The sequence below is a fragment of the Cibotium barometz genome, chromosome 52, assembly GCF_041138505.1.
Source record: "Cibotium barometz isolate CiBa-2024 chromosome 52, ASM4113850v1, whole genome shotgun sequence".
Classification (NCBI taxonomy): domain Eukaryota; kingdom Viridiplantae; phylum Streptophyta; class Polypodiopsida; order Cyatheales; family Cibotiaceae; genus Cibotium; species Cibotium barometz.
This window is the reverse complement of record NC_141097.1, coordinates 33,960,641-33,975,903: the sequence shown is the minus strand read 5'-3', so window position 1 is coordinate 33,975,903 and position 15,263 is coordinate 33,960,641. Positions and strand designations below refer to the sequence as shown.

General features: G+C 45.8%; 1 protein-coding gene across 10 annotated transcripts in view; it reads right to left on the bottom strand.

The window, feature by feature from the left end:
* Positions 1 to 15,263, bottom strand: part of LOC147609083 (protein VAC14 homolog) — a 110,399-nt gene that overhangs the window by 22,364 nt on the left and 72,772 nt on the right. For all 10 annotated transcript variants that reach the window (XR_015264300.1, XR_015264301.1, XM_086788119.1 and 7 more), the window contains exon 12: positions 3,003 to 3,084. Coding sequence is in view for 8 of the 10 variants with exons in the window: in XM_086788119.1 (XP_086644245.1) it covers positions 3,003 to 3,084 (82 nt within the window). In the remaining 2 variants the exon portion in view is untranslated. The remainder of the gene's footprint in view (positions 1 to 3,002; positions 3,085 to 15,263) is intronic.

Below are 15,263 nucleotides of genomic sequence, written 5' to 3'. Positions count from 1 at the left end.
AGATTGACAGTTAGCATCCCGCAAAGCATCAAGACGTGCAAGTAGTTTAAAGCGAACATATTGTGCTTCCTGTACCCTAGATAGCTCCTTTTTCAGCCATTCTATGGCATCCACAACTTCAGCATCCAGAGTCAGTAAACATGAACACCTGCAAGCCCTTTAAAAGCGACTCAAGAAGAGCCACATGCTGTTTTTGTATAGAGGCATTAGCAAGACCATAATGCCGCGATAATTTCCGAGTGTTGGTAAGGAACACTGGCCAAGCATGATAATCAGCCATGGACACTCTTTTGGAGAAATGTCGTATCAACTGACGCATATAAACATCAAAAACTTCATGCTCCAAAAAAGTGTGATTTAAGCGCAAAGGCAAACGTCCCAACAAGCCTTTATATGCATCCACAGGATGATAGACCATTTCAAACACAAGCGGCCGATGATTCGAGAAAACCTGTTGTTGCTGATCAACCATCATAGTAAGAACCTCTGGCAAAAAGAGATCTTGATGTAAAATATACATCCTATCCAATCTAGCATAAGTGCCCCGAAACTGTTGTGAGGCATAAGTGTAACCCCTTTCATCTGGATGCAACCAAGACCACATGTCTTGTTTTAGCGACCTTGTTGCAAAAGCTTCCCACGCCATTCTCTCCGGGCCATCCATTACAGAATGAGGCGATGTGGCTTGCTCCCTAGAGACACACATATTAAAGTCTTCCATCAAAAAGCCAGGATGAGAGATTGAAAGAGCACACAAGTCATTCCACAGCAAACGGTGTGCACGAGCATTATTTGGAGCATACACCCCTAACAACCATAAAGGCGTATCATCCCAAATAATCTGTATCACTAGAAATCTTCCATGAACATCTTGAATCACAAGAGAAGGCTGAAACTGCAAACGAACAGCAAACATAACACCTAACTGCGACGCAGGATGTCCGCTGTAGAAAACATGAAACCCCTTATATACATAGGCTTTGCCTATGTTCAACTGCACACAAAACATCCCAACCATGACAAAAAGCTGTACGCCAAAGCCTGAACTGCTTTTGGCGCGAAGAAATACCCTTTACATTCCATTGTACAATTTTCATAAGCCTTCCCAGAAAAGGAATCAACAAGGCCGTGTACTAGGCCCAGGACAATCTGCCAAATCACAAACTTTTTAAAGCATTGCATTTTTAGACATGGTATTTGTGATCTCAGACTGCCCTTGGAGTTCCCGAGCACATGCCGAAGGGTAATGACCATCCCATGGCGAGATGACCTCACCCTTCGAACCAAACACAAGAGGCAATTGTTGTTATGCTTCTTTTGTTAGGCGACTTCTAATAGGATAGCGTTCTACTCTATCCACCCCAAGAGCCCCTGTACCCTGAGAAAGTTGGCCTCCCGGCCTCTCAATCCTGGTCTGTTGCTGGGCACCTGAACCCAAAGGGCGACGAGCATATGTATGTAAGGGCCCCTAATGAGTACGCAAAGGCCCCCGCCAAACAGCATCTGAGAAATCCTCCCGCGGGGCAACAAATCGTGTCTTTTTACCACATACTTCCACCCATGGCTGCTCAACCTCATTCTGAACATCCACATGTACATCCATGTGCTGGGCATCATGTAAAGGAGCATCATGCTCATCTTCCACGGGCAACTGCCCATCAACGATATCCTTGCATCCTTCTCGATCATCTCCTCAATAAGATCCATGTTAAGGCTATTGGCAGCCATGCCACCAACAGCAGCAGCCGGGTCATCCAAATCCATGTACAAAAGCAAAGAAAACCCGTTCTCTCAAACCCTAATTCAGCACCTGAAAACCCTAATTCAGCACCTGCAAACCCTAATTCAGCAGCCGCAAACCCTAAATCAGTAGCTGCAAATCCTAAATCAGCACCTTCATAGATCGATCCGCGTTTTGGTCTCTCTCTCTCTCTCTCTCTCTCTCTCTCTCTCTCTCTCTCTCTCTCTCTCTCGCGCACACACACACACACACACACACTGAGAAGGTGATGTACAAGGAGGAGAAACACAAGGCAGAAATCAACAGGATACAAGAAGCAGACACAAAGCACAGGAAGCAAACGAACAGGTCGCGAGAAACAAGACCGAAGATGCAAAGAGCAGGTCGCAAGTCTTAAATGAGGAGACAAGCAAGTCGCACATTGAACAGACGAGCAGATCGCAGAGACGAAGGCGAGCAGGTTGCAGGTGAACAGAGACAAAGGCGAGCAGAAGCGCAAGTGAGCAGCGTCGCACGCAAGCAGGGTCGCAGGCGTGCTCTCTCTCTCTCTCTCTCTCTCTCATGATCCCATTTTGTATCGTTTGGCTTGGATTTGACATTCCCAGCTCATAGCTCTCGTCTTTGTTTTCTTTTGAACCATGATGAGATTACATGGACACTATGATATCACTTTTGATCTCATAGACCCATTGGGTCATTTGAAGATATTTAAAACTCTCTCTCTCTCTCTCTCTCTCTCTCTCTCTCACACACACACACAGCCCATGCACACAAATCAAAACGTTTTTACTGTTTACTTCTTTTTTTTTTTCTTTTGGGGGGGGGGGGGGGGGGGGGGGGTGTTTGTGTGTGAGAGAGTGAGAGAGATTGTATTTAAGCAGGTGCCAAGGTTCAAACCCAGACTAGAGCCCGCTGACCCTAGTCAATTGTTTAATGTAAAGCAGCATCAAGAAAGCAACAACCTCACAGATTGGCAAAAAAATAGCTTTTCTTTCCTCGTCAAAAGCCAAGCTACATACGAGCTAAACAGTAGTAAACAAGAACAAACTGTTCAAGACAGATCACAAATCTAGAGAAGCACATCTTAGCAGCAGATCATACCATTGGCAAAATTGAAGTCAAAGAACTGTTTTCCCTTTCATTTTTCAGAGCTGTAGGGTGAGAAACAAGGAAGAAGAGAAAGAGGAGGATAGAAACACAAGCACACGCCCATCTAGGGGCGGAGAGAGAGAGAGAGAGAGAGAGAGAGAGAGAGAGAGACCTCTGTCCTGTGCCTCTCCAAAAGAACAGAAATCCATCGTAAAGCTTCAAGCCTTGTTGCCTCCCACTCACTTCCCAGATCCCTGACCATGTTACATGAACCAGTTAGAGTGTGAAGAAAATGTCTCAAGAGAGCAAACTTGCAAGGGGATATATTTTCATATAAGGAATTGGGCTCTCTCTCTCTCTCTCTCTCTCTCTCTCTCTCTCTCTCTCTCTCTCTCTCTCTGTGTCTCTCTCTCTCTCTCTCTGTCCTTCTCTTTGCTCACTCTCTCCATGCTCGGAATCCTCCAAGAAAAAGTACAGGTCCTTCAGAGAGCCAGACGCTCTCGTCCTCAAAGATCCAGACCCTCCATCCACCAGCTTCAGATCCGGGACATTCTTCAGCAACACAACACATGAGGGTTTCTTTGCTGCCTACTCCCTATGCACACACAGTGCCTATGTAGCACCTTGGCCCTGTTTTCTTTTGGCAGCTAGTTTTTCCTTTTTCATGTTGTCTTGACATCCAGTTTACTCACGGATCAGATGTGGCATCTTTTTGGTCTAAAGACCTTTCAGATCTTTTGTAGACCTTGATAAAATCTCTCTTGCACTCAACGGGACCTCTCTGTTAACCTTGGTAAAACCAAGGTAATGGTCTTCAATACCTCTTGCCCCTTCACATCCAGATTGAGCTTCACATATAGAGGGGATGTTGTGGAGATTGTCTCATCCTATGTCTACCTTGGTGTCACTTTTAGTGGCCCATGCTTCACTACGCTTCCCGCAACACATGCCAGAGTGACACGGGGTTATGCAACCTTGAGCTTACTTGAGTGGTAGTGCTTCCAGGCACATTTCCAGGGGCCAAGGACGAAGGGCTGGCTTTTTGACACCCTCGTCACACTAGCCTTGATGTATGGAGCAGCCTTCTCGGGGCCAGATTTATCCGATGAGGAGTGGCAGCAAGTTGAGAGGCCCCAGGTCATGATGTTCTCCCGTATGATCCGCAGCAAACCATCACTCCCACACTAGATTATCCAGGCAGAGTTTGCTGCAGCCCCGATGGTAGTGGCTGCACTCTTCCAGACAGTCACATACCTCCATCGCATCAGTCACATGGATCCCCACAGGTACCCGAGGCTTGCCCTGGAGTCCTCAAGACAGCTAGCACTTGAGGGCCACTTTGGAGTATGGTATGCCCTAGTTTCCACTCGGTTCTCAGTATATGGGCTCTGCATGGACCGCCTACCCCCCCCTTCAGTGCAGTTTGGACTCTCCTTTTCTCCAGCTCTCTCACGAGGATAATAACCAGGATATCCGGTTAGATCTTCTCAACCTCTACACCAATTGCACATGGATCACACCTTCGGAGCTCCCAACAAGATGCACTTCTACAGAGATCACTTCCTCACACTGACTAAGGATGGATTCATCCGGCAGCCGGGCTACTTGAGTGTTCACATGTTCCATGCCATGCGGATTGCGATTGGCCAGATACGGGTTTCATCCCATCGCCTCGAAGTGGAGACAGGTAGAGCTGAGCGCATCTTCACAACCGGGAAGCTCATACGGAGACCCAGAGAGGAGAGGATCTGCCGATTATGCCACACAGAGGTTGAGACGGAGGAGCATTACATATGCCGCTGCCCAGTATACTATGAGATCCGCGGGAGGTTTCACTATCTATTTCGTCAGGGATTTGGTCCACTCTCCCGGATCATTGACTTCCAGGACCAACGTTGCCTAGGCCTCTTCCTGCTTGAGCTCCGCAGACACTAGGACACCTTCTTAAGAGAGCTTCGGCCCCAGCCACCCCGCCCCCTCCCTCGCCAGCCAACCATCACTAGTTTCTTCCAGACCCAGGAGGTGGAGGACACCGATATAGTGGATCGTGTGGACCCTCCACGAGCTCCTCCGGACCTACCTCACCCGAGAGGAGTTACCTCGGACCGAGCCTCCGCACTCCAGCATGCCCGACGCCCTCGGCCCCCCCCGTTGACCACGATCACCTCATCAGCTCCAGATCCAAGACATGCTCCACCGCCATCGAGCTACATTTCCACGTGACATAGCTGAGAGACACCTCTCGGCCATACTCTTTAGCCCCATGCTTGATATTTTGGAGAGTGGTATACCATCTACCCAGAGCTGATGGTGCTCTCATGTTTCTATGTTCTAAGTATTTCCATGATGAGTTTCCATGGACAGTTTTGTATCACCTTCTCTTTCTCTTTTATTTTCCATTCCATGATGAGATATGCCATGGACATTATTGTATCACTTTGGTCTCATAGGCCCATTGGGTCTTTAGTAGACGCTTAATATATCTTTCTTTCTTTCTTTCTCTCTCTCTCTATGAGTCTGTCATTGATGAGGAGACTGCAAGACATGGGAGTACCGACAGAGATGCTTTGGGGGATCTTCACACTCTATGAGTCTTATCATTGGCAGAGTGTGGGCCCCAGTAGGGAAATTCGAGGAAATAAATAGCACTACCGGGGTGAAACACGGCTGTCCCTTATCTCCTACTCTATTTGGGCTCTACATTGATGATGTGTCTAACTACATAAACAGACATGAAGGTCCAAGAGCACTTTGGCAGAAGTTTTGATACCTATTCTATTGTATGCAGATGACATTGTCCTCATTTCTGACTCACCAGAGGGCTGCAGAGACAATTGGATGCATTGCAGGTCTTTCGCGAGAATTGGGACCTCACCATAAACCTTGGGAAGAACAAGGTTGGCATCTTTAACACCTCCTCGCAATGGATACGCAGATCTGCACAACAGTTTACATATAGTGGGGAGCCACTGGAGCATGTGACCTCTTATGTATACCTTAGGATCACTTTTACTGGACCGTGTTTCTCTATGTAGATGGCAGCCGAAACCGGATTGATGCACGACCATGCAGCCTTAGGCTCACTTGAGAGGCAATGCTCATATATACAGTTTCAGGAGCCGAGGACAAAGCTTTGGCTATTTGACACACCTGCACTACTATATGGAGCTCACATCTAGGGTCCTAGTTTATACCACAAGAGGAGACGGAGGGAGCAACCAGCTAAGATAGACACGGAGGATATATATGATGAATGGAAGCCGATGGAGAGGCCACTAGTGATGATGATCTCACGCATGATTAGAAGTAAGCCATCAGTGCCACACGAGTTGTGCAGACAAAGATGGGGGCTGCACCTGTCACCATTTGGTCCAGGAGCCACTTCTATGGGACTGTCACTCCATAGAGCAGCCAGATTTGTGCCATGTTCACATGGGGCCAGGCCAGTGTCCCATGTCAAAGGGCTAGTCTTTTGGTGTCACATCGACAGGAGCCAGATTACTGCCACACGTGTGTGACCAGTGTTGCGTCACATGAACGGGAACCAGTTTCGTGCCACCCATGTGTGACTTGCTTCCTGTTTTATGGAGGACGGAAGCTTGTTGGTCCCACCGTAGAAGAGATAGCAGATATACGCATGTGTAAAGGCAACAGGATCCAGAAGTATTGCCTGTGAGACATGCAATGTAAGCTACAAGAGTGAAACTCATCAATGGAGGATCCGATGAGGAAAAATCAGCAATGTTAGGGCTGATAAAAGTAAAAATTCAGCAATGGGAGAAGCTGAAAATGGGGAGAAAAAGTGGGGGCTCGAGGCGGGCATCAACCAATGCTATGAGAGGATAGGTAAACTCTCAGCGATGCCATGATCAGTGGCATGTATGGCAAGTGTAAAGATGCATAATCCCACAATGAATAATATACATGTGACATGTCAAAACCATGATGGCAAGCCAACACTGGCCAAGTGTGTAAAAGGCACTCCCAGTAAAACTCACATGTGAGAAAGTGACAATGTCAACATTGTAGAAACAATCCCGTTGCAAGGGAAAACAGCATAAAAGGCATCTCCAGTAGACATCACATAAGAGAAAGAGTCTAGCATAGACCAGCATAAGGGTCAACAAGCATAAGTGACCATGTGTCACCATTTGGCTATTTTGGTATAGTCTCATGAACAAGGAATTGTCCATACCAATGCTGCATTGCATAGCATCTTTATGTGCTTGCCTGCAAACGAAATTGCATGCTGTTTTCATGCCTGCATGACCTATGTGTAGTTCCGGGCTAGGGGATGCCCGCCCGTGAACCGTGCGTGTGAAACTGTCTGCTGACATGGTTGTGTGGCATGTGAACAGGTGGTAAGTATTACCCAATCTAGGCTCAAATAACCCTTAGGACTTAGCCAATATTTATAAGTGAGTGCGTTCCCACTTCATTAAAGTTTGGGCGCCCAAAAGTCACTTATAAATTATGACCGCTTTCAAGTTCACACTCACTGAGGTCTCGAGGCGGACAAGACTCAATGTCCATGACCTGATCCTCCCCTTTTACTCATAAATGGGCATCTCCCCATGTCCCTTCACCTGACTGGACCCCAATTCAATTACTTATTAAGAGAAAATTCGTGTTTTCTCTTCATGAAGATTTTTGGAGGCTGAAAACTATGTTTTTCCACCATTTCTCTCCATTTCCAAGCTCTCCATAGCCATACCCAACTTGCTAGGGTGTTTTCCAAGCTTCTAAGAGTGTTTCCAAGTGCTAATCACTCTCCTACTCACTCCCAATGACTGAAATTCAGCAAAATAGCTCTCTTTATTACTGTAATTTCTGGTCTTTTTGCTGAAAACCCTAATTTCAGCCTTCCTTTCTCAAGTTGAACCATAGGGGAAGCTTTCCCAAGGTTCCCGTCATCCTCTTGAAGACTTTTGTCGCAAAGAAAGGTGACAAATCAAAGATCTCAACACTCCAAGGACTTCCATCGCAAAGACTTCCGCTGTCATCGACTCTACTTGCTATTGGTAAGCTTTTATGCTTAAATATGGGAGCAAGTAGCAGGAGGGAGGAACTGGATTACAAGATCACATACCCTGTGTAGTGTTCTCTTGTCCTAAGTGCTCTCTTGCAGATTGTTGCTACCATGTGTTGGTAGAACAATAGAGAGCAGATGGTAGGGAACATGGGCACTTAAGAGGGTAGTGTGGGTTGCAAGTCTACATCGACAACCACTTGTTTGCAATACTGTATTCATATGCATTGGTATGGAAATCTGGTCAAAAATGCCCATGACACTATGTACTTGATTCTCCCAAGATCAATATACTTTATTTGAGGGAGGGGTCGGCCGTTCCGGCTCATTGTGTGTCTCTTGTCAATTCAGCAATTTACTTCTTATATTTTGAGCAAGTGTCCATCAAATCTTAGTGTATTTAAGTGTATTGATTAGCATTGTGTTCAACGAAGTTACACCATGAGGCATCACCAACTGCATGTGGGCAAGTAAAATCCCTCCCTGAAATGCATCTGCCAAACAATGCATACCATGGAGTACAGACTATAGAGCATAGTCATCAAAAGCAATGGCATCAGAAGACATCTCTGCAGGCGATTAAGATGTAAGGGTCAAGGCTGACACGTGTAGCCAAATTGGCCTGATCTGCACCTGTGAAAGAAGATGCTACCTTCTTTTTTTCACTCTCAATGCGCTTCTTGCATTCCTCTATGGGGTGTCCTGTTTTCTTGCAATAATTACAGCGCTTTTTCTTTTCAGGCTTGTCCTCTGTCTTGGGAGGATCCGATGGGCTAGGTTTAGACCCAGATCTATTCCCACGAAAGGGAGCAGCCACTGCTGACTCAGCAGACATCATGCTGTTCAAGTTGGAACGAGATTGCTCTTCACTGAGCAAGAGAGTCACAAAGTTGTCAAAAGTGACCGCATTAGGTGCATTGCCAGCCAACAACCGCAAAGTGGTGCCAAATGTTTGATAAGAGTCGGGCAAATTACGCAAAACTGTCTGAACAAGATGGCCATCTGTCAAGACCTCATCAATGTTAATGATGCTTTCGTAGGTCTTTCACATGCGTAAGGTATTGATCGATAGAGTCACCTTCAAGCTTGCACTCAGTCTCAAGCTTGCCCCGAAGGTATGCTACGCGAGCCTCATTGCAACCTGAATACAACGCCGCCAAGGTATCCCGAGTACCCTTTGCAGTGGTGTAGGAACGAATGTGCAGAATGATCAAAGCATGGGCCTGAGTATCCCAAGTACGCTGCTGCTAAGTAGGAGGAAGAAGACGAGGAGGTGGACCTGCAGGAGGGTAAGCGGGAATCACTTCACCTTCCGATGGAGCAGGTGCAAGAGGACCCTCCTCAGTGCCATCCACATACAGCCATACATTCTTGGCAACCAAAACATGACGCATCATATAAGCCCACATAGAGTAGTTATCCCCATTGAGCTTGTCCTCTTGAGATAGCATTCCAAAGAGGTCATTATTACTGTTGGCCATGATAACACGGCAAATCTATCACAAGTCACCACGAGTAGGCAATGCCCAACAAAACCGTAAGAATGCGGGAGATAAATAGCAGGATAATCAATGGACTGAAAGGGAACTCCTTCACTACGAGAAATACATATGCATGTCCCAAATCTGCAAGTGTACTCCACAATGATGCAAATCTCTCAAAGTGTCCACAATGGCATACATATACTGCAACAAACCACAAATGTATACATGTGCCGTGAAAAACACGTTCAGCTGACACCTGTAAAAGCTGCAAGTGCTCAAATCCTAGCAAATCAAAGGTAAATTGGTCGAATGCTCCAAAACTGGGTTCAATGTGGAAAAGCCCTAATTTTTAGGTAGCCAATTAGACCAAATCTGAACCAGATCTACACCTGTAAATCTGCTAATGTGATTGTCACCGGTACCAAATGCTGTAATGCCCCCAAAAATTGGGAGAAATGCCCCAATGCCAAGCAAATGTGCCTGTAATACCCAAAATGCTTGCAAATAGTGCCAATTTCTGCAAAATCCCCAAATTTCTAGTGCAATTATGCACCAAATCTGCTGAAATCAATGCCAATGTGTGCCCATGTTGCAATTGCAGGCTCAATAGTGAAAAGCCCCAAATTTCAACAGGCAAAATGGGCAATTTCAATGCCAAATCCCACAAACCTGTAAATCTGCAAATTTATGTGGGCTGAAATTTTTGAAAAATTTCAAATGCCCCAAATTTTGTATGTTGTCAGTGCTCACCACAACTACCAATGTTGGGTTGGTACAGTCAGGCAGCTACAACGAGCAACAATACGGGCAGCACAGGAGCGGAGCACGGCGGCACAGATCTGAGGCAAGCGTACCGTCGTACGACAGCGCAGGCAAAGGCGGCGGCTGCCTGTGAGGGCAACGACAGAGGCAGCAGTGCACAGGTCTAAGAGGCAACGAACTTACATGCAGGGCAGTGAACTCAAAACTGGAGGCGGCAAAAGGCAGCGAAGGCACATCTGGCGCGGCGAACTCGGATCTGGAGGCGGCGAACGGCTGTGAGGGCGACGGTAGAGGCGGCGCACAACACAGATCTGACAGGCGTCGTACAGCAGCACAGCGGTACAGGCGGTAGGTCGTGAGCAGCATACAGACGGACTGTTGCAGCAGGTATGGGCAGTACAGGTCGCCAACAGTAGGGGAGAGAAAAAACGATTGTTTTTTTTTTTTAATAAGAGAGTGTGGCGTGTAAAGTGTGCAATAGGCTGAAGCACAAGGCTGAAGGGCAACAGGTGGGTAAACCCTAACCCTAACCAGGCTCTGATACCAATGTTGGGTAGGAGGGAAGCTAGCATGCACACACACACACACACACACAAAACCTCAAGCACAGAGAAACGTGAGTGCTGGAAAAGATGTACTCAATAATGATATGAAATGAAAGTACAAGTGAGTACTAAAAGACCTAGGGCTAAGTGCCCAACACACATAAGTGTGTTCACACGGGGAAAAAACCTGTGTCCAGGGAAAAAGTGCCCGTGAGTAAGCTCGGTTCACACCTGAACTAGCCGGAAGTGGACATGACCAACACATGGAGCCTCAAATAGAAGCAAAAGCTACTTTTGTTGGTAAAGAGGTGCAGGTTACCCCACTTATTGGGAAGTTGCGCATACATATTCAGGGTTATCTTGATCATGAGCATTTCTTGGTTGCCCCACTTAATGGATGTGATGTATTGCTTGGCAAGCCATGGCATCATAGGCTTGAGCCCCGCAAAGAGTACAAGACAAACATAATTTCCTTTATGCATAGAGGCCGCATGCATGTTATTGATGCTGGCAAGGAAGGGGATTCTATCCCAGTTGTATCTCACATCCAGATTAATAAAGCAATGAAAAAGAGTCTTTCAGCGTACTTGGTTTTTGTTCGTGATAACATTGAACCAAGTCATGAAAATGAGGATGTTTTGACTCAGGACAGGCTGAATTTTCTGCATGCATACAAAGATTGTTTTGCTGATGCATTGCCAGGTGAACTACCTCCTCAAAGACCCGAGGATCATCGCATAGATCTTGTGCCAGGTAGTTCTCCACCTAACAAATCCGCATATCCTGTGAGTACACAACAAGAAGAGTTTATGAAGCAGGTTAATGAGCTTTTGGAGAAAGGTTTGGTTCAACCAAGTTCCTCACCTTTTTTCTCTCCTGTGCTTCTTGTACAAAAGAAAGATGGGTCATTCCGCATGTGTGGATTATAGAGCTCTAAATAAGCTCACCATCAAGAACAGATTTCCAATCCCACACATTGATGACATTTTTGATAAGCTTGATGGCTCGGCTTGTTTCCGCCGTATTGATTTGAAGTATGGTTATCACCAGATGCGAGTGGTGCCAGAGGATGTCCACAAAACTGCATTCAGGACAGCTTTTGGATTGTATGAGTTTTTGTTAATACCTTTTGGTCTCACCAATGCCCCAGCCACATTCAATCGTATGATGGAGGATATTCCGACCCCATCGAAAATTCACAAGTGTATTCTTTGATGACATCTTGGTTTTCTCCAAGAATGAGCAACAGCATAGGACTCATTTGGCTATATTGTTTGAAAAGTTGCAGAAGCATAAACTCTTCATTAATGCCAAGAGAAGTGAGTTCTTTCTTTTAGAGAGACACTATTTGGGCCACATTGTATCCAAGGATGGTGTAAGAATGGATCCTGCCAAGATTGAAACCATTCGAAATTGGCCAGAGTTGCAAAATGTACATGAGGTACGTAGCTTCCTGGGGTTATGTCGCTTCATAAGGTATTTTGCTATGATTGCCACGCCTTTACATGTCCGAAGAAGAAAGCCACTTTTAAATGGACCTCAAAGGAACAAGATGCCTTTTTGCAACTCAAGAATGCTATCGTATGTGGATCCGTCTTGATTGTTCTCGACTTGCAAAAGCCATTCACGGTGGAATGTGATGCATGTTGGAATTGTATAGGGGCTGTCCTAAATCAAGGTCGTCATGCAGTTGCATATGAGAGCCGTCGATTGCATGATGCCGAGCTTCATATGGACATCTATGAAAAGAGCTCTTGGCTGTAATTCATGCCTTAAAGATATGGAAACATTATCTTCTTGGAGCTGAATTTGTAGTCAAGACAAATCATCAAAGCTTGAGATATTTTCTATCTCAAACAAAGCTTTCGGAGAGAAGCAGATGAGAATGGCAAACTTTCTTTCCATGTTTCATTTTCAGATTGTACATACTCCGGGAAAGAAGAATGTAGTGGCAGATGCATTGTCCAGGAGGCATATGTGACTGCAGTTTCAGTGGCCTCTCATGGGGACTTATCTGCCATGCGAGATTTGTATCATTTGGATGCTGATTTTTGCCATATATGGACTGATTTGATGGCTGGTCACTCACATGCCTCTTATGTGATCAAAGAGGGTTATCTTATGAAGGATAACTGCTTATGTGTGGTGAAGGATATGTGTCCAAAGGTTATGGAGAAATGTCACGCTCCACCTTTTGCTGGCCATAGAGGTATCATGCCTACTACACGCATGATTGAGAGATATTTCTTTTGGCCAAGCATGCGTAAAGACATTGAGGCATATGTACGCGCATGTCTTACTTGCCAAAAGGTGAAATTTGATAGGCAAAAGCCTCCAGGTCTGCTTCAGCCATTGCCTATTCCCTCGCAGCCATGGGAAAGCATTACTATGGACTTCATTATGGATTTACCTAGATCCCAGCATGGGAATGATGCTATTTGGACCATTGTGGACAGGTTTAGCAAGCAAGCTCACTTCTTGCCTGTCAAGAAAACCATTAAAGTTGATCATATGGTGAAGCTTTTTCTTGCTCACATATTCAAGCATCATGGTATGCCAAAGTCCATCATTGGGGATGGAGATCCCAGTACTACGAGCCTCTTTTGGAGGGCTTTATTTAATAACATGGACACTAAGCTTGAGTTTTCATCAGCTTACCACCCCCAAACGGATGGCCAAAGTGAAGGCAAATTCAGCCATGTTGGATTTGTTAAAGTGTTATGTGGCAGTCACCCTCCATCTCTTGTCCCACTCTCCTTCTCACCTACCAAAATGCCATGTAATAATTGAAAGTTAATAGACATTATAATACATTAGAGTTATAAATGAATCATTTGTGCATACTTAGATAAGAATCAATTTATGAGTATGATGTACTTGATCACTTTGTATAGCCTAGAAAATCATGCATAGTCAACATCAAGATACCCTTGACCATTGCACTCCAACATGAAATTGGACGAGAAACATCACACACCCTTATGCCTCTCCATGATTGCTCGAGCTCATCAATCATGGGCTCAAGGTATACATCCATATTCTTTACCTTGTGCTTCTCGAACACAAGAAGCGCAAGCATCACATGACTCTTCTTGATGGATATCCATGGAGGAATATTGTAATTCACAACGACAATGGGCCATGTGAACCATGATGTAGATCTCAATAATCCAAATGGGTTCAACCCATCTATACCCAATCCAAACTGTAAATTATGGGGCTCATCTTTGAACTCTGGCCATCCATCCTCAATGTGAGCCCCAAGACGGTGAGTCGGCGGGAATCCTCACCATTCCATCGGTTGAACGATGGTTCACATGCCATGTCATTAACTCAGCAATGGATTGACACGCAGTAACATATGTTGAATGCGAGATATAATAGTAAAGTCTCTCAACACCTTTTGTAGAATTCTTGTAGAGTTTGCCTACAACAACACAGTTCATGCCTTCACGGGAAAGGCCCTATTTGAGATTATTTATGGCAGAGTGGTCTGGCCACCCATCCTTCGTACAAAGGATGAGATTTTTGCAGCTGATGAGTATGTGCATGACTTGGATGTAGCCCTTGCTCAGGTGCGGACAGCCATTGCAAGGTCACAAGACAAGCATAAGAGGGCTGCTAACAAGTATAGAAGGGACATGCAAGTCAAGGAAGGTGATTGGGTATTGCTGAAATTTGAGAAGCTAGGCTTTGGAAGAGGCCAGGACGAGAGGGATCATATCCAAAGCTTTCTACTCGATATTATGGACCCTTCAAAGTGGTTGACAAGATCAATGAAGTGTCCTTCAGGCTTGCTTTACCCAGCCATTGGAAGATTCACAATGCTTTTCATGTGAGTCTTTTGCGAAGGAATGTGGGGCCACATCCAGAGGAGCCTGTCACCAGAAGATCCACCAGAAGTTGATGAGCTTGAGGAGATCCTTTAGCCAGAGCAGATTGTATTTCACAAGGAGAGAAAGTTACCACATGGGAAGCTTTCCAGGAGATACCTTGTGAAATTTAAAAATTATTTGCCAATTGATGCAAAGTGGGCAGGCATATCTTGAGGCTTTTCAATTGAGGACAACTGTTTAGAAGCCCGGAGGGATGTCACCATTTGGTCCATCTCCAATTCTGGAGCCACTTCTATGGGACTATCACTCCATAGAGCGGCCAGATTTGTGCCATGTTCACATGGGGCCAGGCCAGTGTCCCATGTGAAAGGGCCAATCTTTTGGTGTCACATGGACGCGAGCCAAATTAGTGCCACCCGTGTGTGACCAGTGCTGCGTCACATGAATGGGAACCAGTTTCATGCCACCCGTGTGTGACTTGCTTCGTGCTGTATGGACGGGAGCCTATTGGTGCCACCCGTGTATGGCCAGGATGGCATCTTACCTATGGGACTGTCACTCCATAGGAAGACCATGACATATCTTTATATTTCTGTCCGGCCAATTTTGTGTCCGACAGGAACTTCTTGTACAAGTTTCATGAAAGGAAGATTTCGTCCATTATATGTGCACATGTACCTCTTCTTTCTTTTGTGCTGGCCGTACAGTGTACGGCAACCATACAGTTCTGCCCCCTCTCTTGCGTGCAGGCCGTACAGGTGTACCGAAGCCTCTTCC